Here is a 21,870-nt window from a genome sequence, read left to right as displayed (position 1 = left end):
CAAAGGGGATGAAAGGCACAACATCAGATTGAGCTCAGATATGTTACATTTTGGCTCTGGCTTTAGTTGTTGCCTTCTGCTTCCTGATGGTACTGAGGAGCAGGGCAAGGGATGTACAGCAAATCAAAGATCTGAATAAACTATTAGATCTAGGGAGCAGGACAGCAGAGATTAGGATGCAGAAGCCACGTGCTTTAGATAAGAAAAAGCACTGATGTGACCACTTAGCCAGGATTACTCTTTAAGGTCATAACAATTTAGCATTATCTTTTATTTTCTGTGATTACCTAGTATTATTTGGATAAGTACCTTTACTTCCACTTTGGTTTTGCACTAGTATATTGCCCTAATTTGATAAAAGAATGGACAAAAGAAATGGAAACATTTGCAAGGAGGGAAAGGCTGTGGTAAAATGCTATATGATTCCTGTTCCCTCCCTCTCCTGAACTTGTAGAAACATCTCTAACAGATGAGCTCCATGCATCTGCTGCTGTGAGAAAGTTTCTTTCAACTTGCATTTTTTTGTAATTCTTCCAAGGGCTCAAAGATAATTCAGCCACCTGACTCCTATTGAAAATATTTTGGCAGCTCTAAGACGAAATGAAGTGCTTCTGTGCTAATGCTGCCAACAACTTTAATATGTGTTAAAGGGCTTTCCTTCTTAACTAAAACCGAGTATTTGGAAGTAATGATCCTCGAGCTTTTAGTGTAAGAGGATTGAAAATCATAAAAATCAGAGTTCAGGTGGTTTTATGCTAGTTTTTTAGAATCCTGTAATTAGATTTGTGTAGGAATTGAACATGCATTGGTATGTTGTGATTTCTAAGCAATATTTGGCACATTTAATAACTGCTGAGTCACAGAATTTTCTCATTTCAAAAGAGTTTGGAAGAATCTAGTAGTTTGTGGCTTTTTAGTCTACAGCCTTACAGTTCATGGCTGTACTCATTGGAATTACTGTTGTACTTACTCTGATCTGAGACTGAGGCAAAGCAGTTTTTTAGGCCTTTACAAAATGTTTTAATATCTTGTATATTCCAAGTATTTTATAGACATGTTTTTATGTAAATTGCAGGGATATAATAAATGCTCTGTAAATATGATATGTAAGCCTACAGATGTGAATGTGTATAAATGTAACTATACTATAAATATTGTTTTTATTACAGCTGATTTTGTTCAGAGGAAGCAAAGTGAAGGAGGGTGTTGTGGTACTGGGTTCTGTGCAATATATACTGATTTACATATGTGCACTGCTAGTCTCCAGATTACTGTGTGGAACACTATAGACTGGAGAAAGGCAACAAGGAGTTCCAGTCTGTGTAAAATTATCATCTGCATATCTGTCAGACTGTTGACAAACCTTACTAAATGACAGTTTGTTGTTAGGAAGCTAATGTGATTGATAAGACAGAAGTTGAGGTTTTGCCTGGCTTTGTCCATCAGTCCTCTGTCCATCAGTCCTCTGTCCTCTGTCCATGAGTCCTTTTTTACTAACTGCAGAAAAAATGAAATTTCTTTGATTTAAGGCCTCTGTCTTTGGAGGTTTTATGTATAAGCCACAAATGGATCGTTCAGCTTAACTTTCTGTAACTGCATTAATGATATGTAGGTTTAGGTTTTACAGCTTACAGTGCTGTAATTTATGAGCTGTCACCAGTCTCACTTGAAAAAACTGTTTAGATGGGACTAGCTTCTACAGTGGAAGCTGCTGAAATGCATAGATGCAGTTAGATAACCATCTGAGACCTTTTTATAGCCTTGTTTGTCAGCCTTCTCTCCTTCCCTCACCTGCACCTGCCTGCTTGGGTGTGGGAAGCCTAGAGACTGGTATGTGCTTCTGCAAACTAATTCTTGGTGTGGGTCTAGTTTGAGTTTGGAATCTTACATAGTGTATCTGCCCTCCCATTCTAGTTTTTGCTGTAGTGTTTTTGTTGGTTGTTTGTTTTCTATGTATCTATTCTGTTTAAATTCAACAGGAAATAGTGTGGAAAGTGCTTCTCCAAATCAGGGGTTTTCCTAACTTGAATTTCACTTTGGCAATGAATGGACTGGCTTGAAATTCCCATCGTTTGGCATGTCTGATGTTACAGATCAGTTGTGCACTCGTTCATTTGTAGCTGGGTAATAGTAACCATGCCTTCACCTGCATGCAGGCACCTCAATTTGAGCGTGAGGCCAAAGACATTGTCAGCCTTGGTGAGAAGCGGTGTCCCTGAGGCCCTCAGAGGGGAGGTGTGGCAGTTGCTGGCAGGGTGTCACAACAACGATCACCTGGTGGAGAAGTACCGAATTCTCATCACAAAGGTAGGGTGGTTTTATTCATCTTTTCCCCACATGTATCTTAAGGGAAGGAAACAGAGACTTCTAAGTGTGTGCCCTCTTGCATAAAGGTTAAAAATGAATGACTGTATCTGAATGCAGTTGTCAGCTAGTGAGGAGAGTTTAATCCCTCCAACAAAAATCCGTAACAGTGCTAGTCATGGCATTGTCTCTGCTTTAAGTGCTTTCTTTTTAATAGTCTCATTTCTGTTTCACTCAGATGAGTCCTGAGTTAGTTTGTCAGAAATTAGTATTCTGTTAATTGCTTTTGTAATTGACAAGGGAGCTCATTTCCTTTGCTTGTTTGGCTTTGCTGAATGGAAGCTGAATTTTGCTGTATTGTCTCCACATTTGTGCTAAAAATCTAATGCTAGTTGAAATTGCAGCCCTGGTTTTGATAGAAAAAACAGAACACTTTGGACACTTTTGTCCTAGACAGCAGACTTTAACTTCTCATCTTGAATGCCAACCTCAGTAATACAGGAAAAGAAAAATCATATATTCAGTGTTTCTCAAAGTTCTAGAGGAATAAACAGGTCACAAAATGAAATACCCCTTCCTTGTTCAGAAAACCAACGTGTTCACTTGGATTTGACCATTATCTGTATACAGATGTATTATATTTTACTGCTTTCATCAAACATGCAAGTCTAGAAGGACTCTATTAGAAAATGATGTAACTTTAGTACAAATAGAACAGAAATTAATTATTCACCAGTTAAAAAAGGAAAACAACTGAATCAGCCTTTGTGTATCTATGTTCTGATGGCACAGATTTGCAAGGAGCAATTAAAAACCTTAAGCTGAGGGCAAGAAGGCTTCTGAAATTAAACTTGGTTTCTGCTGGAATCATACAGGAAGGATCCTACGTGATTTGAATGAATCACGTTAGATTAGCTAAAAATGTTCTGCCCTAAGTACTTTCACATAGTTATTGAATCTAGAAGCAACTTGATCTGAATTCCCTAATATTGGTACATGCATTGCAGAGATATAACTTGGATTTTATAGTGAATAAGTCATACAAATAATGTGTTGAGAGCTCCAGACAGGTTGAGTGCTCTGGCAAGGAGTGTATCACAGTTATGCTGTTGTGTTATTTTAATTGCTTAGCGAGTAGCTGACAGTGTCACTTGTTTCTCTGTTTCAGTGTTTTGGTATCAGAATGGAAAAAAACGATTTCTTTGTGGCACAGTTGGTGACACATACTGCTACTATCTTTGTGAGCTAGAAAGGAATAGTGTAACATTTCATTTTTAAATCTGTGAAGCCTTTTCACTCATTTACATTTGGCAGAGACAAAGGAAATAACCCAGATCTAACGTGTTAGAACATCTCTAGAGTTCAAGTAAAAGGGAGAGTAGGTGATCCAGCACTGTGTTCTGCAGCAAAAGGACTTGGCTGCATCTGCAGTGGCCATTCAGCATAGAAACTAGTTAAGAAATTGAACAATGAAAAAAAAATGAGCACTGCGTGACCATTTTCAGGCTCTACTGTAGTCATATGAGGTCTGTAGTATCCTACCAGCACACTACAATAACCAGCTCAAGCAAATGAAAATGAAGCCTCCTTTAATCTGGAAATGCTGTATTAGACCACTGCTGTGGCTCTTTGCCTTGGTTACAAAAATAGGCTGTGACTGTTTCTGTACAATGGACACGGGTTGGTGCTTTGAGAGCAAAAGTATCTGGTTGGTTCACAGGGGGACTGCCTGTGATTTCTTCAGTCTGCAGGCAGTGGAAGAAGTGTAAGGTTGCAAAAAAGATGATCAGTGGCTATGTGGAGGTACTAAAGATGAGAATAGGCAAAGAATGCAAAGATTGATGGGGAGGCTGATGAGAACATGAATTCAAGGCCCAGGAAGATAACGTTTGCAGGCCCATCTTACATGCCAACAGTACAATAATGCTGGACTGCACTTTGGCCTTAATTTTTTATTTTCATGCCTTTCATGTATTATTTGATAATTGTGGAGTTCTCATGACTAATTCCTGCTGCTGTTAAAAGAGCAGCTCGGGTACAGTCAATGTGCAGCAATGCACTGGAGTGAATGGGTCTGGGCAAAAAACCCAGGTTGGTTAATTATGTGAACACAAGAGTTCCTTGCAATAAATTGCTTTACTGTCCTCATAATGCTTCTCCAGGTTTTGCATGTCACTAATACAAATTCTTCTCTGGCAAGCATGCAATTATATGCATTACCATGCACTGAAAATGGTTTATCTGTGAACTGCTGTGGTGTAGTGCAGAAGCACAAGGAGTTGATGTAAAACCTTTGCTCTCCAGTGCAAGTAGAGGATGCAGGAAGCCTGTTTGAGTACTCATAATCCAGTGCCCCTTCTCTCTTAAGGTTGACCTCTATTCCTGTAGCTGCATTTGATTTCTGTCAGGCTTTTCATGACCCCATGTGGCAGCACAGTCCCAAATTAATAAGGATCTGTGTTGACAGCTGCTTCAAAAGCTTCTGGCCTCTTTCAAGGATTTATTTTTTTCCCTTGTGCACAGGGTGTTGGATGCAGATGCCCCAGTATTTCTTCTGGTGTTTGCTTTCTTGTGCAGTCCTGGCCCCTGGTGCTTGACCAATCTGTGGGTTTTGCTTTCTTTTGCAAATTAACTGCTGCAAGGAAGGGTTTTTTGTTTACTGTTGATGTATGACTGTTGTGTTCTGCCAGCAAGGGCTGTGTCTTTGTCATTTCTTGGGTCTGACTTGCACATTAGAAGTGCAGTTGAAATAGCCTCAAGGTGTGCTTGTTGCATTCTAGTCATCATGACAGTCTTTATATTATTTGCTCCTTATTTCTTTGGTAAACACTGGCTGCATATTTGCACTCTGTGTTTTTGTTACTGCAGTAGTGTCTGTTTCACCATTGTGGTGCTTCCACAAATACCATTTGAGAATTTGCACACCATCTGTGTGCAATAATAAAGCTTCAGCAACTCCAGATTGCCATGCTCGTTGTGGGGAACGTGGATGAAAGCCAGGCCAGTGAATTAAGGTCATGTCCCTACTGGGGACAGAAAGCAAACTCTAGGTAAAATGATCTAGACAGTCCTTTTGAGAGGCATCTGGTCCTGGTAGGACTTTGGCAGACGTGGTTATGGCTGTTAATCTTCAGGCTTTCAGCCATTGAAGGGCAGAAGAGATACAGGGATTCACTCCAGGTATTAATAGACACCTGTAGGAAAAAAGCTTCATGTTTTTGGTAGTCAGAGGAGGATGGAAGTATTGTTGAGTAGAAAATTGATAAAGTGAGGCACACAGGTTTAAAACAAAAGCAGCATGATAGCACAATGGACAAAGGCACTTCTCAGACAAGGATTAATACAACTGCTTGAATCTCTCAGAGCAGTGGCAATCTCTCAGTGGAGAGGTGCTTCATAATACCAAAATTTTAAGAATCTGACATTTGCAACTGAGGAGAAAAGAAAAGCTTTTGGATATGGGTCTGTGTGGGAGGAAATAACGCTGAAAGGAGAAAACCGTGAACTGTTGTGCCAGATAAATGCACTGTATTAAGAGAATTCCAACATGAGAGGGACATCTTGTGGCACAAATAAAATGAAGAAAAGTTAAAATCCAGTGGCAGGAGGAGAATCCTGGAACGTTACCCCAAGGTCACCATTTCTGGTAGAAATTCTGAGCCCGGTAAGTAATTTGTTGCAGTTTTTTTATAGCAGGACTCTTGCCTACCCACTTTCTCATCTTCCTACTTTTTTGCTCCATGAGCAGAGCATTACAGTACACAGAAGTTCTACCAAATATGCTCATCTGTCTTGGTGCAAATGATGGTAGTTTTTAATGAAGAAATAGATTAAAATGTCACTACCGTTATTTGACTGTGAGGCATAAAATGTAACAGTACTTGAGCTGTGGGTGGGTAACACTTACTTTCCGCTTGCATTGCAATCCCATTTCCATATGTTCCTATAAATTAAGAATACATTTAATTTTCAGGAGTACAAAGGGACACAATTGTGTATGAGCAACTGAAATGAAACCTAACATACATCTGTGCATCACAGCATGACAAATGTGCCATAGCCTTGCTGTCAGTGTGCCTGAACCTCCAGATCCCTCTTTCGATTCGGTGTGACCACACAGTGACACCAGTTGAGCTCTCTTTCACAGGCAGTAGTTTTCCCAAGAGTTCTCATAACTTGGAATAATTTCTTGAATACTTTTTAACAGTCTCAGATGAGGTTGTGTCATGTCACTGTGTGGCGTGGGAGCAGCCTCTCAACACAGAAACACTTTCAGTCTCTCACAGACCTCAGCCACATGAACCACAAGTTTTCACGTCTTTTAGAAGTGGTTCTTCCAGGTAGGCTGGTTGGGGACTCGACCAGGGAGCTGGGGCAGCAGGCAGGTCTGGCTCCAGCCCAGTCACCTTCCCATTGGAACTGATGTCCTTTGGCTACTTTGTTCTGGCTTTTGGTGCAGAGGTGCTTGAGAGCATTAACTTGAGATATCGCTGGTGGGGGCAACATGTTAACTGAGCAGGAGTAAGGTGGGATCTACTCCAAACAGAATTATTACTCTCAGCTGTGGAGAAAGAATAGAGTGTCAATTACAGGAAGAAGCAGATTTCTCTCTTCTACAAAAATACCTGTCATCTGTAGAGGAGTTAAGCCTGTATTTGTAATAAAACTCAAAAGCATTGAGGAGTTTGTAATTTGCTGGTGCTGCTTTTCTTTGTTGGTTGTGTCAGCCTCACCACTTCCAGTGCCACCTTGGCTTTATATATCAGAGATATTTTTAAAGTTCAATGTATGTTGTTTTCTTAAGGATGTATATAATGTGTCTAGTCATGCCTAAGGATCCAGAAATACTATTGGAATCAATTGCTATGTAAATTATTCTCTGCTTTGGAAAGATAGGAGAATCATTTCTCCAGCAGCAATTCAATCAGTGCTTGTTTGTTGTATAACCACAATACCCTTGCCTAAATTTAATTCAAAGTTTATGTTTCCTAGCTACAGTTCTAGTACTTCAATTGCCATGAGTAGAAACACCATAAATTAAAACAAAACCGAAAAACAATAGTAAAAGGATTTCTTTTGGGGAAGAGACGGGGTGGAAAAAACGAGTTTTTGTTCTCAGGCGTTTGCAGAAGACTGACTAAAAATCTGCCAAGTCATGCTGGTGTTCAGCACAGATTTTTGACCAATACAAGTATATCATAAAACGAGGGTATTTTTGCTTATAGGTCAGCCAAAATGTTGAGTGTTGCAGTGTGATTGCTTTGAGATGTATCCCTTTGGCTGTAATTCATTTTCCATTAGGTGTCCCACAGAATGACACACGTTTAGCTTGGATTAATCAGTTGAGTTTGGTGTGTGGACTTGGACTTGTAAGGATGCAAGTTGCAGACTTTCATTTTTGACAAAGGGACCTTAATTGCTGAAGAGCCTCACTCCAGTCACTTACTGGTTTGATCAGTCTAAAGAGTGATTACCGTAGTGGTGGGCCTGTCCCAAGCCATGGCAGTGGAGCAGTCTGGTATCTGGGTCAGAGAATGAGCTTCCACATATCCTGGGAGCATGTTTTCCAGCACATCAAGTGAGTAAAATGTTCTTGACAAACACAGTACCAGTGTCCTGTTAGGGCATCTTCGTCTTGCATGCAGCAAAGAGGTTTTTCTGGTTAAATATGCATGATGGCTTTAGCTTATGGTGTGGATACAAGTTCAAGTATTGTCAGTCTCTCGCCTGTTTGCTCTGTGGAATGTCATTGGAGTTTCTTGTTTGTCTAGTTGGTGCAGGTTGTCTTGGGCACTCTCAGGGACAGGGAGGTAAGCAGGAGGTGTGACATTTAGATGGTGGGACACGGACCTCAGCTTTGCCTGTGGTTTCAAGTGTCTCCTAAGCAACCCAAACTACACGTAGGAAAGACACATTTGTTCCCGGGTACGTATTTCCCCGAAAGGGCTTGGATGGAAAAGCCTTAATGTAGGACTAAACGTTTGAATTCGCGTCCCTGCTTGGACGGTTGTCGTTTGCAGTGCAGAGGGGTGCTGAGAGGAGGAGCGGCGGCGTGGCTGCGTGTCTGTCTGTCTGCAGGACCGGGCGTGGGTGTGTGTCTGTGTGTCCGCAGGACCGGGCGTGGGTGTGTGTCTGTGTGTCTGCAGGACCGGGCGTGGGTGTGTGTGTGTCTGCGGGACCGGGCGTGGGTGTGTGTGTGTCTGCAGGACCGGGCGTGCCGGGCAGAGCCGCTGCCGCTGTGGAGCGCGGGGACGGACCCGCCGCTGCTCCCGGAGCCGGCGGGGTCGCGCCGGGTGAGGCACCTCCCGCCACCGGCCACTCGTGCAACCGGCTCCCCGACCGCCTTTCCCGAGGAAACCCGCATTTCCGAGGCTGCGGCCGGCGCTGCCAGACCCCCTCCGTCCCCACCCGCGGCGGCTCGGGGCCGGCCCGGCGCTGGGGCGGGCGGAGCCGACGGAGCGGCCGGGGGGGGGGTTGCTGCGGCCCCGCTCCCCGCCGGGTCCCCGCCGGCGCCGCGCCCTCCTCCGCGCTCCTGCCCGCCTCCCTCCCCTTCCCCCGCCGTCCCCTCCCCCCGGCTCCGCATCCCCGCGGCCGGAGCACACGCCGCCCGTGCCGGCGCCCGCCCGAGGATGCTCGCGGGCTTTTGTTCCCCGGCGGCAGGTAGGGGCCGGGGCGGCGGGGCCGGGCCGCACCCCGGGCCGGGCGGGGGGTGGGACGGCGGCGGCGGGGGCCGGAGCGGCGCGGTCCGGGAGAGGCGGCGAACAAAAGCGTTGTGCAAAATGGAGCCAGGAGAGAAGGGCTGGACCCCCTTCCCCGCCGCGCATCCCTCCGCCTGCGTGGCCGGCGGCAGGAGCTGCGGCGAGGCAGCGCCGTCCGGGAGGGCTCCCCGCGCTGCCCCGGGCCGAGGGCGCGGGGTGCGCCGGGGGAAGGAGGCGCGGCAGGAGCCGGGCAGGGCGCGGGGGAGGCGGCCGGGAAGCGCGGTGGCAGGGCGTGGGGAGGGAGGGGATGGAGGTGGCACGGAGCGCGGCGGGAGCCGGCGGCTCTGTAAAACACTTTCCCCTTCTCTTCTGTCAGCCTTTGGGAGGACTCTCGTCCTGACTCGGTGAAGGTTCCTTCTCCCTCTTCCCCCAACCCCTCAACCCTCCCCGGCGAGGCAGCCCACCCAGGAGGGCTTTCATATCAGCCCTCTGCCGTGTGCCTGCGTGAAGTTGCTGACATGACTGCTGCTGGGTCCCGGTGCACCGGTAGCGGCGGGGAACCGGATTTAAAGGGGAATTGTGCTGCAGACAATGCACAGCAGCAGCATCTGGAGCAGCCCCGGGGACTGGAGCTCCGGTTTTGACATTGCTACACACACAGCACCAGCCGCAATGACAGCAGCTGCCTGGGGTGGCTGCAGGCAGCAGGCAGGAGCATGAAGTGAAGAGATCACTGCAGTGTTCAAGATGAACTCCTCTTTGGTTGGCAACCAGAGTGGCCGGCCTTTCTGTCTCCTGGCCATTAGCTATTTGGAGACCATCAATTTTTGCCTCCTGGAAGTGGTTGTTATTGTGTTCCTCATGGTGCTGATTATTTCGGGCAACATTATTGTGATATTTGTCTTTCACTGTGCACCTCTGCTGAACCACCACACCACCAGCTACTTCATCCAGACTATGGCGTATGCTGACCTCCTGGTGGGCGTGAGCTGTCTGGTGCCTTCTTTGTCTCTGCTGCACTACCCTATTGTTTTAAGTGAGTCCTTGGTTTGCCAAATCTTTGGTTATGTGGTGTCGGTGCTGAAGAGTGTCTCCATGGCCTCTTTGGCGTGCATTAGCATTGACAGGTACATTGCCATCACGAAGCCGCTGACCTACAACACTCTCGTGACCCCGTGGAGGCTTCGGATCTGCATACTGATGATCTGGCTGTACTCCTGCCTGGTGTTCTTACCTTCCTTTCACTGGGGAAAGCCTGGATATCACGGGGATGTGTTTCAGTGGTGTGCCAATTCCTGGAACACCGACCCCTATTTTACCCTCTTCATTGTGGTGATGCTTTACGCCCCGGCTGCTTTCATCGTCTGCTTCACCTACTTCAACATCTTCCGCATCTGCCAGCAGCACACCAAGGAGATCAACGAGAGGCGAGTGCGCTTCAGCTCTCAGGATGGGGAGGCTGGGGAGGCACAGCCCTGCCCGGACAAGCGCTATGCCATGGTTCTCTTCCGCATCACCAGCGTCTTCTACATCCTCTGGTTGCCCTACATCATCTATTTTCTGCTGGAGAGCTCTGATGTCTATAGTAACCGCATTGCATCCTTCTTGACCACTTGGCTTGCCATTAGCAACAGTTTCTGCAACTGTGTCATTTACAGTCTCTCCAACAGTGTCTTTCAGAAGGGGCTTAAGCGTCTCTCGGGGGCCATTTGTGCCTCGTGCGCTCGACAGAGGGTAGCTAAGGACTCCTCTACCTCTAGGAGCAAAAGATCTTCCAATGGGTGTCACGTGTAAGACGCCCATCAGCTGGACTGGGAAGTGCAGGGACAATTCTGTAAATTGCAAAATAAGTTAAATATGATTTTAAGATGTCCAGATTTGCAAAAAGGTTTCTGAGAAATGCTGCTGACACAGAAGAATCAGGAGCACATATCATTGTGGTCTCACTTAAAAAACACGGCTCTGGAGGAGGCTGTGGAGCCTCACCTCCATCTTCGTTTGTAAGAATAAAGCTGTATCTTGACACTTACCTCTCCAGCTGGTGTGACTGAATGGAGTGGGTGTCTTGAGAGCTTCGGCAAAATGTAGTCTTTCTTACAGCTTTACTAGGTTCTTTGGAGATTCGTGCTTCACATGTAAATGATAGATCTGAAGTGGAAATGTCACAGTAGATGGTGTATTACAGGGATTGTTTTAATATATGCCAAAGTAAATTGACGCAGCGTTCCGGCATCGTAACAGGAGGGGCCAAACCGCTTGTTTTTCAGTGCTACCTAGACAGGACTCCTAGAACAGTGGTGAACAATGTGAACCTTTCAGTGTGAATTTCAAGTCTTGTTGAGCCTGAGTGCAGCGATGTGATGTGAGCAGTCATACACTCCAGAGGACTGAGCTGGCTTCTGTGGCCCGTTTCTCTGGGAGGGTGTGTGTGTGCTATCAGAGTACGGCATCTACATTTTCCTGTTTGTTGTGAAGTGAGAAGAAAAACTTGGACCAGACCAAATTTAGCAGTTAAATAAAACGTGTTTTGATAAGCTAAGAGAAAATACATGTCATTTTATGATACAGAGTTGTGGCAGCCACTCGAGGATGATGCCAACGTATGAAAATGATTCTCAAACCAGTGGGGAAATGCCACAGTTTTGTATGTGGAAATTTTCTCAAGAACAACTTTAAAAATAACATGTCCCTCTTTTTTTTTTTTTTTAATCTAAATTCTTCTGATATTTTACATACTGGAACTTAAGGGGAAAGGAAAGAAAACAATTGTCTTCTAAACAGCTAAGGGAACTATGCTGTAAATTTAACTGTAGTATTTGAGTTATTCTTAAGTGCACAGAGCTAAATGAGAGACATTTTTCTTTAGCCTTTGTGGGATTAAAGATGGTTCGAATATAGCAGGAGCTAAATCCTGTTTGCTAAAGCATATCTAACCGGTCAGACAAAGTCAGCATCTGAGAAACAAAGTCTCATTGACGACAGCTTTTTCAGGACAGCTTAGGTTAAACATTTTTGGGTCTGTCATGCTGTCAACAGAGGCAGTATGGCCCTCAAATTAGTTAGTTTTTCCTACAGAATATCCTTGTTTTTTTACTGATGCCACATTGGAGAATGAAAGGGAACCAAGTGTTCCTGTGATAACGGATTCCAGTCTGCTTCATCTTCTCTCGCTCTGTCCCTGCCACACCTCTGCTCCCAGAGCGGGTTGGATGCTGTGACAGTTTGCTCTTGGCTGTGCCCCAGTGGGTGCACTGGACTGTGGTGGTGGAGTTGTGGGAGCTCCTTGGTCACAGTGGGAATGAAAAACATCAGGGAAAAGTAATTTGGTTTTTAAATTTTTGTTTGGAACTGGAGCAATTCTCCTGGCCACAGGGATGACTCTTTTTGTTCCATGGTTTCAGGTCTACTGCTGTTGTAGATCAAGATCATCTTCTTAGTGCTCTACCCTGTTCCTCCTGCAAGCATACACATACCCTTCTCTGGTCTTTGTGAGCCCTGGCCTCTCATCTGCCGTGCTTTGCTCAGGAGGATGACAATGTGTGTCTTGTTCTGGCGCATGCAATGATTACTACAGCCCATCCTGGCTGCTGCACAGCCACATTTACCCCAGGACAGCCTTGTGAGGCTGCCAGGGAGGAAACAGTGGAGAGCAGCAGGATGAAGTACTCCTGGCTTGTCAGCACTCAGTGCTGATAGACATGAGTTCCTCTTAGAGAGGTATGCATGTACTGTTCCTGGGGAGGATGGGGCAGAACTCCCCACTATTGCTGCCTAGTTCTGGCTTGAGAACCTGAGTACCAAGCATGTTGAAGTCATATCTTGGTCTGCTTTCAAAGTATTTAATGCACAGTCCCAACCTCTCAAGATAAATTCCTTTTCAGTCAGTCTGAAATTTTAAGAACCAAGGTTGACTAAACCCTGGTGCCTTCACAAATGTTTTATTGCAGTGTCTAGGGCCAGGGCTTAACGCTGGGATGCTTGCACAGGCAGGGCAGGTGATTTGTTCCACAGAGCTCTCACAGCCTGAGTTTTGGTTGGAGACACAGACAGCCGTGGGGAGAGCAGAGTGTAAGGGTGTAGTGAGTCATTTATAAACGGTATAATAAGCTCACAGCACATTAGCTGGCTAATTGTTCTCAAGTGTTTTGTAGGTATTATGGCAAAGGTGGGCTTTGGGGAACAGTTTAAGGGCTTTAGTCACTAATATCAAAGCGTGTGTGTGTGTGTGGTATTTTTGGAGCAACCTCTCAGGTAAACTCCCAATAGCTTTTCTCTGACTCTTCACCTTATCTAACATTTCCAAGCCTTTGAAGTGATGCAGTGTATCACTGAAATAGCATTTGATTCAATTTAATAGAAGAAAATAATCTGCTAAGGCCTAAAACCCTAAAAATGGCAGTTTGAGGTTTAAGTGGAAGCTGGAGAGCAAAGATTGTTGCTATTTTTTCCCATGGCACGAGTAAAGGATTTAAATGGGAGCTTTGTGTGACAGGTTTTGAGAATATGGAAGATCCTGAAAATTGGTAAGGGGTCTAAATCATGGCACAGAGATTGAACTGGAGATGGAGCAGTTGCTACTTCAGCCATAAGCCTAGAATTGTACTTGAAGTGTAGTGGCTGTTACAGATGCAGATGCATGCTTGCAGCTGTTGTTTCTTTGCAGCTAAGGTTCACTTATAACATTCCTAACAGCCAGGCTTTTGTTCAGTTGCCTCACTCATCTCAAAGTCTTCATCATCTCAGATAGTTTCTGAGAGAGGTGAGAATGGGAGTGTGGAAGTCTCTGAGAGATGAGGACAGAGAGAGGTTGCAGTCAATTGATGCATTTGAGTTTCATCCAGTGTTTTTCAGACCATTTTAAATGTTGTCTCAGTAGCTTAATTTTAGTGTCAAATATGTCTATTTTTGTTGGTGTTAATTTATTGATTTATTTTTTTAATTGCTTTCTTTTTTTCCCCAAGTTAATTTAATGTTGATGGAGGATTGTATGTGATTAGGTGTTTTAAATATTCATAACACTTGAGTCTGTTGTCTTCAGGGAAATTCACGGGGGTGAATCTTGTTCACTGTGCCAACTGTGGAAGGAATCATTTTGAAATATATTACCTTGTTTGCTCAGCAGCCCATTTAACATCCTTTGCCATGTAATTAATATGAGGCACAGTAGTCCTTTTCATCACGATGTGTGCTATGAATTGTTAGGCAGCAAACTTTCCAGTTGGATCACTTTCAGCATTGTACATATGAAACTAATCCTTTCTTGGCTATATTTGTATCCAAGTGTGCCTGCTGCTTTAGAAATTGGTATCAAGAGCATTGCACAGATAAATGCCACACAGAGGAGAGCAGAGAAATCAAATTACCTCTTCATAAAAACTGTGTGTTGCAATATGATTAAATGAACTCATTTTGAAGTTCCATCTCAGACTAGTTTTTTGGTTATTGTTTATTAGAGCTATATCTGCCTCGCTTTCAAATGAAGCTGCTAGAAGGTTCAATTTGCAGGATGCAGTTCGGTGGCCTTTTTTTAGTAGCATGGGAAAGATTGCTATCTGCACAGCTTCTCAGAGGTGATAATTTGCTTCACCTAGAACTCTGGATTTAAAAAAAAATACTGGAAGTTGAAGCTGTGATTTTCCCAACAGACTTGCAGAGGACTCTGGAGCATCGTTTATTTTACAGTCTCCGATCGAGTGACAATAATTTTTTAACTCAACAGGTATCTTTTGTGTGAAACACAATTTCTGCTGTTCTCTAGTGGTAGGTGTTTTTTAATTAAATGTTGCTACTTTCTACAGTCTTGGTTTGCTGTTAGTGATTTAGTACTTGTTTTTAAGCTTCTTATCACTCAAAGTCACTTCTGCTAGTTGGGATTCTGACATGGTCAGTGTCAGAGTACTGTGGGGCCGTCTTGAGTATTTGTCACAAATCTTTGACGGGAAGAAAGTGGTACAAAGTACCAAAGCACAGAGAATAGCAAGAGTAAGGTGAGGTAGTGTGGAGTCTTTCTTACAGCAGATTCAGATGAGGGCTTTGGATTTCAGTCTCATGCTGCATCTCTCTGGCATTGACCCTTTCCTGCTCGTGTAAAGGTTTTACCTGTAAGAAGTCCTAAATGTCAGCAGTTTGTTCTGAAAACGAGACTTTAAAGGCCTGCATGTGATGTGAGATAGGAACATTCAGTAGGCAAATTTCATAAGCAGATTTGTCAATATTTATTGTGGTATTAGTGACTGCTGTGATGATAACACACGTACTGAACCTCCACAAGTCAGGAAGGCTGAAACATTTCAGTCTGATCTTACTCCACATCAGGGTTTGAAGTTGGCAGAACTTCTCCTTATTCACATTGGTGCTTTAAAAAATATATTTGTGAAGAACTATTACCTGAGCATAGGAGTCTGCCTTTTGACATTAGAAATAAAAGACTTATTTAAAGTTTTTTCATTCATCTATTGCAGGTAATTTTAACTTAATAAGAGGAGGTAGAGGTTTGGGAGGGCTTTTGTTGTTGCTTTACCACATTTTTGGTTCTGAGTACTTGAAGCATCATTAGAAACATTTGCCTGACCTGACCTTTCTTTTGTTATTTAGTATAGGAACCTTTTCTTCTCTTCTATGATGTAGAACATGATGACACATCCTTTCCATAGTGTCCTTCAAGATAAACTTGGATTTTACCTCACTACCAATGCTATCTGAGGCTGGCAAAGCACATGTTTGTAACTGATGTTCTGCTGAGATCCAAGAGGTCTAAAGGCCTCTATTGTTGTTATATGGGAATGGGAGAAGAGTGGCTGTCTTATGCAGCTTTAAGGAATGGGCCCGTTGAAAATGCTGGGATGGTTCTGTTGGGGCTTCCAGAAGGGGCGATGCTGGGCGTAACGGTGGCAGAGAGATGCCCAAGCCAGGTCTCCTGGTGAAGCTCTCCTTCCCTGCTATCTCAGCTGACCTGTTTCCTTCAGCCTGTCTTCTGCTCATCTCTTTCTGTTCCTAGTGCTGAAATCCAGAGCATGGTTAACATGGGACTTTTTTCATCTTGGTTTTCTTTATACCATGAATGCTGTAGATTGCCTGTGGCTGTGGGCTCAGGTCAGTGTATGAGATCTGTGAGTCACTTCAGGACCCCTAAGTCTTGATAATATAACCAGCCTCTCCTTTAGGGTGGTGGGAGAATCCTCCATGGTGAAAAGAACCTATTTTGCACTAAAAGTCTTCTGACTTCTACAAGCCCATGTCTTAAAGCTTCTCAGTTGTTATTTCTCTTACTGCCTGTGCATTGCAGAGGAACCACTTTGAAAGGCATTTTCTGCAGATAGGCAAAGGCAGACAATTTAATACTAAATTTATATCTGTAAAATGGGTTTTTTAAAGAGAATAGCCCTTCAAAGTTAAACTTCACTATGTGTGAAACTAGATGCAGTTGTATTTACAGAAGGAAACTGAAAGCTGAGGCCAGTGGAAACAAAGGAAAGCCCACTGGACAGCTGTGCCTGTGCTAGGATGTGAATTGCAGTTCTGCTAAAACAATGGGCTATTTAATTTGGGTCATATTCTTTACCTGTTTTTAAAAGATGGAGTTTAACCTTCTTGCTTTTGCTTTGCTGCACTCAAGGCAGCTCATCTGTCAGTTCAGCACCTGAACTGAAATGGAAGGTAAATGGGATAATACCAGTCTGTGTCATGGTTGGCCACCTGGGCTGTTCTTGCACCAGGGAATTAATCTGCTCTGATACAGTTTTAATCAGCTTTTCAGCTTTGCTTTTTCCTGTGACACAATCACTTCTAGACAGGTGAAATGTTTTGCTTATGCCTTCAGCTTTGCTGGTGGTTCTCCACTCAGTGTTGACTTCTGTCACCTTGCAGATTTTGTTCCCATTGCAGAGCTTCAGAGCCCCATTCTGTGCTGCTCTATGTACATTCAGTGGTCACTGCAAAGGGGAGTGTTTGTGGATTTCTCCCAAATCATATTTGCATCTCTCGAGCTTTAGCAGTTAATCAAAACATTCATGTAGAGTTATGCTCCTGTCTCCTGATCCAGGCTGTTTATTTACAACCTCTGCTGTGCTTCAGCAAGACTTGTCCAGTCAAAACCGCTTCTTTAGCAAGTGAATCTGTGGTTACTTCAATTGAGAAACAGAAGTTGTTAAAGTTATCCTTGCTTTGTCCTGGAGACTTTGGGGGGTAGTGTCACAATCACTGAGCTGATCAAAGGGCTGCAGGCTCTGTGCTGGGGAGAGACCAGCAGAAGGTCACTGTGGGACTGTTACCCGTGTTACCTGTACATGGGCTGATAACCAGGAGCTTTATTTGCTAAGACATTTTCAGAAGTGCGTGGTGGATGCACGTTGCGTTAGGCTGAGTCTGGGTTTAGATGGAGAAGCACCTTTTGAAGCTGGCAGGTGCAGCTTGTGCAGAGCAGTGCTACAGCTGAGCAGCTCCGCAGCGTGAGGCTGCCCCGGGGGGTCGGCAAGAGGGAAGCGACTCCAAACCTCTCGTTCTGACCTCTTTCTGAATTAGGAAGATGAGGATAGCAGTGTTGTAATTCGAAGCTTTGGCCTCTCTCTGATGGTCATTACTGGAGATCCTTTAATTAAAGAGTTAAATAAATTCAAGTAACTCCTTGTAAAGATGAACTCAAATCTTGCTGTGCATATGTGAGTCATTCTTGAATGTTGTGAAGACCACGTGATACAAGCAATCAAACGCTTAATAAACCAAGTCATTACTTTTATGGCAAATTGAGAGAAGTTCTTCTGGGATTTCAACTGTAAATGAATCCTTGAAAATCAGTAATTAGATTAGTAAAGGATGACATTTTAATATGCTGGCAGGAATATAGAGGGATTTGTCAGGGGAAGCAAAACCAGACTTTGCACTAAAGTGGCTTAGGTATATTTATAGTGCTAGTGATTGTGTGTGTGTGCGTGAAATCTTTGGACTATTTTAATATAATGTAAGGCTTTGAGCTTTAGGTAACTCAAGTTGCTCGTTTTATGAAGTTACAGTAGTACCACACTGTGAAGTATTTTTAAATATTAGCGTTACTGAGTATGGAAAGTATTTCATAAAAGCATTTTCTAAACCGTTTTCTGTAGATGCTGTCAAAGGAATTGATGTTTGGTGTACAGAGAATAACCCCCCGAGGGCTGTAAGGTACCTGGATGTTGCCAATCACCTCGGTGTTTGAGGGGTTCGGTATTTCCATTAAAATCCACTAAAAACAATGGTGCAGTTAGTCCTTTCAGATACCAGGAAGCAGCAATTACCTCCAGCCACGCTTCTCAACTCTCTGAAGGGATTTGCAGTCACAGACACTGTCTTCACGGACCGATGTCTTTAGAAATGCTGTACAGCACAGTGTTTTGCAAGTTCCTATGCTGATGAATTTCTCTCCATATGTAACCTTTGACATCTAGTTTCTATTGTACTGGCATGTAAACACTAGATTCAATTTTGTATTCTTCTAACAAATGCGACAGGATGGAAGCAAGTTTGCAGTCGCTACTGATGAGCTTTTGTACTGTTCTTAATACTCGTGGGTATGTCTTTTCTTCAGGGATTTCAAAATTGTATTAGTACCTTTTTTAATTGTCTTTTTCCACATGCTGTTTACAATTAAACTGCAAGCATGGGAGGCTATGTGTGCATGTGCTTTTAGGTTGCTTTGCTGAAGGAAATACAGAGGAGCAATCTGACTTTAAAGGATGCCTGCTGTTCCTTGTGTCCCACCCGTCTCCTTGCGCCTTCACACTAACTGGGACAGCAGAAGCCACTGGTGAGACTTTTTCTGTGTTCTGTGGAGGTTTGACATTTGTCAGAGGGTCGTTTCGAGGAGTTTTGTTTGGGAGACTGTCCAGCTCCTCACACAAGTAGTGTTACAACTGGTAGTTTTTTCCTGAGAGTGAAAAGGCCAAGAATAGACAAAATCACAGGTAAGAATGTGTATGTGTGTGTTTGTAAGAAGTTTGTGCACCTTTTTAATGCTGGAAATTGTTTTGTATTCAAAGATGAGAAAGAGGTGTGAGTGTGAAACCCCTCCAAAGCAGACTAGAAAAGCAAACAGGTGAGTTGGAGTCAGTCTGACCCTTAATGCTCTCTGATGCTGTGTTGAGTTCTGACGCAGTGGGGAGTATCAGGGTGTCTGGCCAGGCTCCTCGCTGTTCCTCATCTCTGCCTGAGTTTGCTCTGATTTTGTACTCTGCAAAGGAAGGAGGAGATGGGTGTTTGCATACATGAGGCAGCTGAGGAAGAGTTACTGTTGTGGCTCCAGAGTTCAGTATTTTGTGCCAACTCTGAATTGAAGGGGGCAGGGGTACTTCTACCCCATCGTTTCCATAGACATTTCTGTAGCTGATGTTTTCAACTAAGACTAATAATAAGAAAACTACAGTTGAGCCAAAAATGACAAATGTTACTGATTTAAAATACTACTTGTGTATTTTTAAATATGAAATGGAACTATATAAATCAGAAGCATGTAAATATCTGACTCTAAACCTTTGCATAATTATTTCCAAGAGGTAATTTTGCTATGAACTATTAAAACTCAAATGTATTATTCCCTTTGAGATGATCTGTACCCCAGCTGTGTCATACATCTCTTGGCTTGTTTCCTTTTTGCTGTAGATGTACCTACATTTATATATATGTGTATGCTGTGTGACTGCACAAGTACTGCCGTGTTACGTTGATGGCTTTAAAATGCATCTAGATGTATGCACATGCGCATCTATATGTAAAATGCATCTCTGTAAGCATTTCCAAGCCATCAGTGTGACACACCAGTAGCTGTAGTGTCACACAGTTTAGGGCTTTGTACAGTATGTGATTTGAAGAATGTCGATGTGGTTCTTAGCGGATTTGATCAACTCTTTTCTGAATCTGTTATCAGCACTTCCCATCCGGAGAGAAACTGCACATCTTTTTCAGTGATTGTTCCACTGGTTCCATTTTTGTCTGCCATTTGTTCTGGATTGGTGTAATCTTGATACTACTAAAATTTCAAGGGCTGTTGACGCATTTCACATAGCCTAGGGTTGCCTGTTCTCCAAATACATGGATCATGCATCAACAGTACTAAGTAGCCTTACTGTTTTGCCTAAAAGCCTAACTAACTTATTTAATATTCTCTCCTTTAAAGAGAGGTCTCTGGAAGGGGTAGCATACTTTAGGATGCTCCTGCTCTTTAAAGGGAAACTCAGAATTGAATAGCAGTACTTGTTGATCAGTGATATTATTGTAGCCAAAGGATGCATGGATGGTTTAATAGGAAGTTTCTGCTTCAAGTTTCTTGATGAAATGTAGTGTTCTACAGAGCTGTGTGAAGAGTGTAGTTTTTTATTCTGAAATGCACTTGTACACTTTATTTGAAAGGTCTAAATGGATCATAAATACATTTAAGAAATAAATGATACGTCACATGTTTTCACGGCCTGTCTCGGATGACTTTTATGTAACTGCTGATAAAGGTGTGCTGCTTTGGGAGTGGGTGGCGTTTTTTTCCTCTTATCTTGATTGCTCTAAATAGTTTGGCTCGTACCTAATTGCCAAGAGCAGGAAAACCTTCCAGCATTCTGTGTTTATGCTTTATCCATACATGCTGGAGGGCACTGTAGGCAAACTCCTCTTTCTAATTTTCCTGTGGGAAATTTGAGCCCTAAAAGGAAACGAGCACAGTGAAGGGCTGCATATCACAAGGGATTCACTTTTATTTTTAGAATTGCACTATATTGCCATATTTGGACTGAAAGTATGCTGCATCAATGCACTATTGTATCAAATTGCATCTGTCTGACCAGTCTGAATCTGTCTAAATTATTCAAGTGTTTTCCACAAGGGCCGTTTCTTTGTGCGTGCTCTCGCTACGTGCTGGCTGCAGGTGACTGCTGCATTCTCTGGGCAGCATTTCTTCTGAGAAGTTAATGAGTACATTGCTCTGGAAGTAGATTTTGAGTTATTTCCTGAAGAGCTTGGTAACAGGTGGAACTTCTTACCAAAACACGGTGGTTTGATTGGAATCAAATGCAGGAAATTCACTCTGTGTAAAAGCAAGGGTAAAGACTATTAAAAGTATTCTTGGGAATGCCATGAAACTGCAAAACAGCCCTGGTGACACAGTATCAGACTGACGTTGAGGACAGATATCAAAAGACCTTTTAATGTTTTTGGAGGTACTTAGTACGTACAGGTCTGCTCAAAATAACATCCGTCCATCGTGTAATATTACCCCTGTTGCTGCCCATGACAGTTGCAGAGAGATTTGGCTTTTTCTGCTTGTTGCAACTGCTGAAAGCCGTTGCCTGGCTTGATGCTCTCTTGAATGACATCTGTGCCCTGTGCAGAGGTGCCTTGCCACGACGTGCCACATGCTGATCTGACCCCAGGCAAAGCAGATGAAATTCCATGGATTGATTGAGTCTCTAGACCCTTCTCACAGCAATCTCTGGCTGTGTGACAAAACCAGTGACAAAGTCTGTAGGACCTTCTGAAGAAATAACTGCCATGTGAAAATGGATCACATTGTGGCAAGAGTTAGAGTCAGGTAGAGTTTGGTTTGTAATCATAGCTCTTTTCCCTTCAGCAGCTCTTTGTGGCTGCTTCTTTGTCCTCTTGGGCTTATGTAGCAGATTAGGAGGAATAAACGTGATCTGCTGAAAACTGCAAGTAGATTAGGCCCTGAGGAGGTACTAGGAATTCCAGCCCTTCCATGTCTTTTAATTATGGCTTAAGCTACAGAAACAGCTTCTAAAGTAGCATAGTCTCAGTCTCAAGATGTTGATTGAGGTTGTAACTGCATGGTATAGTTTGCAGATCCTGGAATGGTTCCTGGAAGATCACAAAAATACAAGGAAAATATCTTTTACGT

At 43.6% G+C, this 21,870-nt stretch overlaps 2 protein-coding genes across 4 annotated transcripts in view; both read left to right on the top strand.

The window, feature by feature from the left end:
- Window positions 1–21,870, top strand: part of RABGAP1 (RAB GTPase activating protein 1) — a 68,043-nt gene that overhangs the window by 25,639 nt on the left and 20,534 nt on the right. For 2 of the 3 annotated variants that reach the window (XM_062011843.1, XM_062011842.1), the window contains exon 13: window positions 2,157–2,307. In XM_062011843.1, the coding sequence (XP_061867827.1) occupies window positions 2,157–2,307 (151 nt within the window). Of the gene's footprint in view, window positions 1–2,156; window positions 2,308–8,893; window positions 8,965–21,870 lie in introns of those variants that run through there. The other variant, XM_062011844.1, reaches the window with a different exon arrangement.
- On the top strand, window positions 8,340–20,413 carry GPR21 (G protein-coupled receptor 21). The gene is made up of 2 exons (XM_062011859.1): window positions 8,340–8,394; window positions 9,379–20,413. Exon 2 carries the CDS (start codon window positions 9,750–9,752, stop codon window positions 10,794–10,796), a length of 1,047 nt encoding a protein of 348 aa, XP_061867843.1. The 5' UTR covers window positions 8,340–8,394; window positions 9,379–9,749; the 3' UTR covers window positions 10,797–20,413.

The sequence above is a fragment of the Colius striatus genome, chromosome 19, assembly GCF_028858725.1.
Source record: "Colius striatus isolate bColStr4 chromosome 19, bColStr4.1.hap1, whole genome shotgun sequence".
Classification (NCBI taxonomy): domain Eukaryota; kingdom Metazoa; phylum Chordata; class Aves; order Coliiformes; family Coliidae; genus Colius; species Colius striatus.
The sequence above is the reverse complement of the archived record's forward strand: the minus strand, read 5'-3'. Positions and strand labels throughout refer to the sequence as shown.

Bases quoted from the DNA above. Each gene is read 5' to 3' on its own strand.
- GPR21 (XM_062011859.1), top strand. From the start codon at position 9,750: ATGAACTCCTCTTTGGTTGGCAACCAGAGTGGCCGGCCTTTCTGTCTC.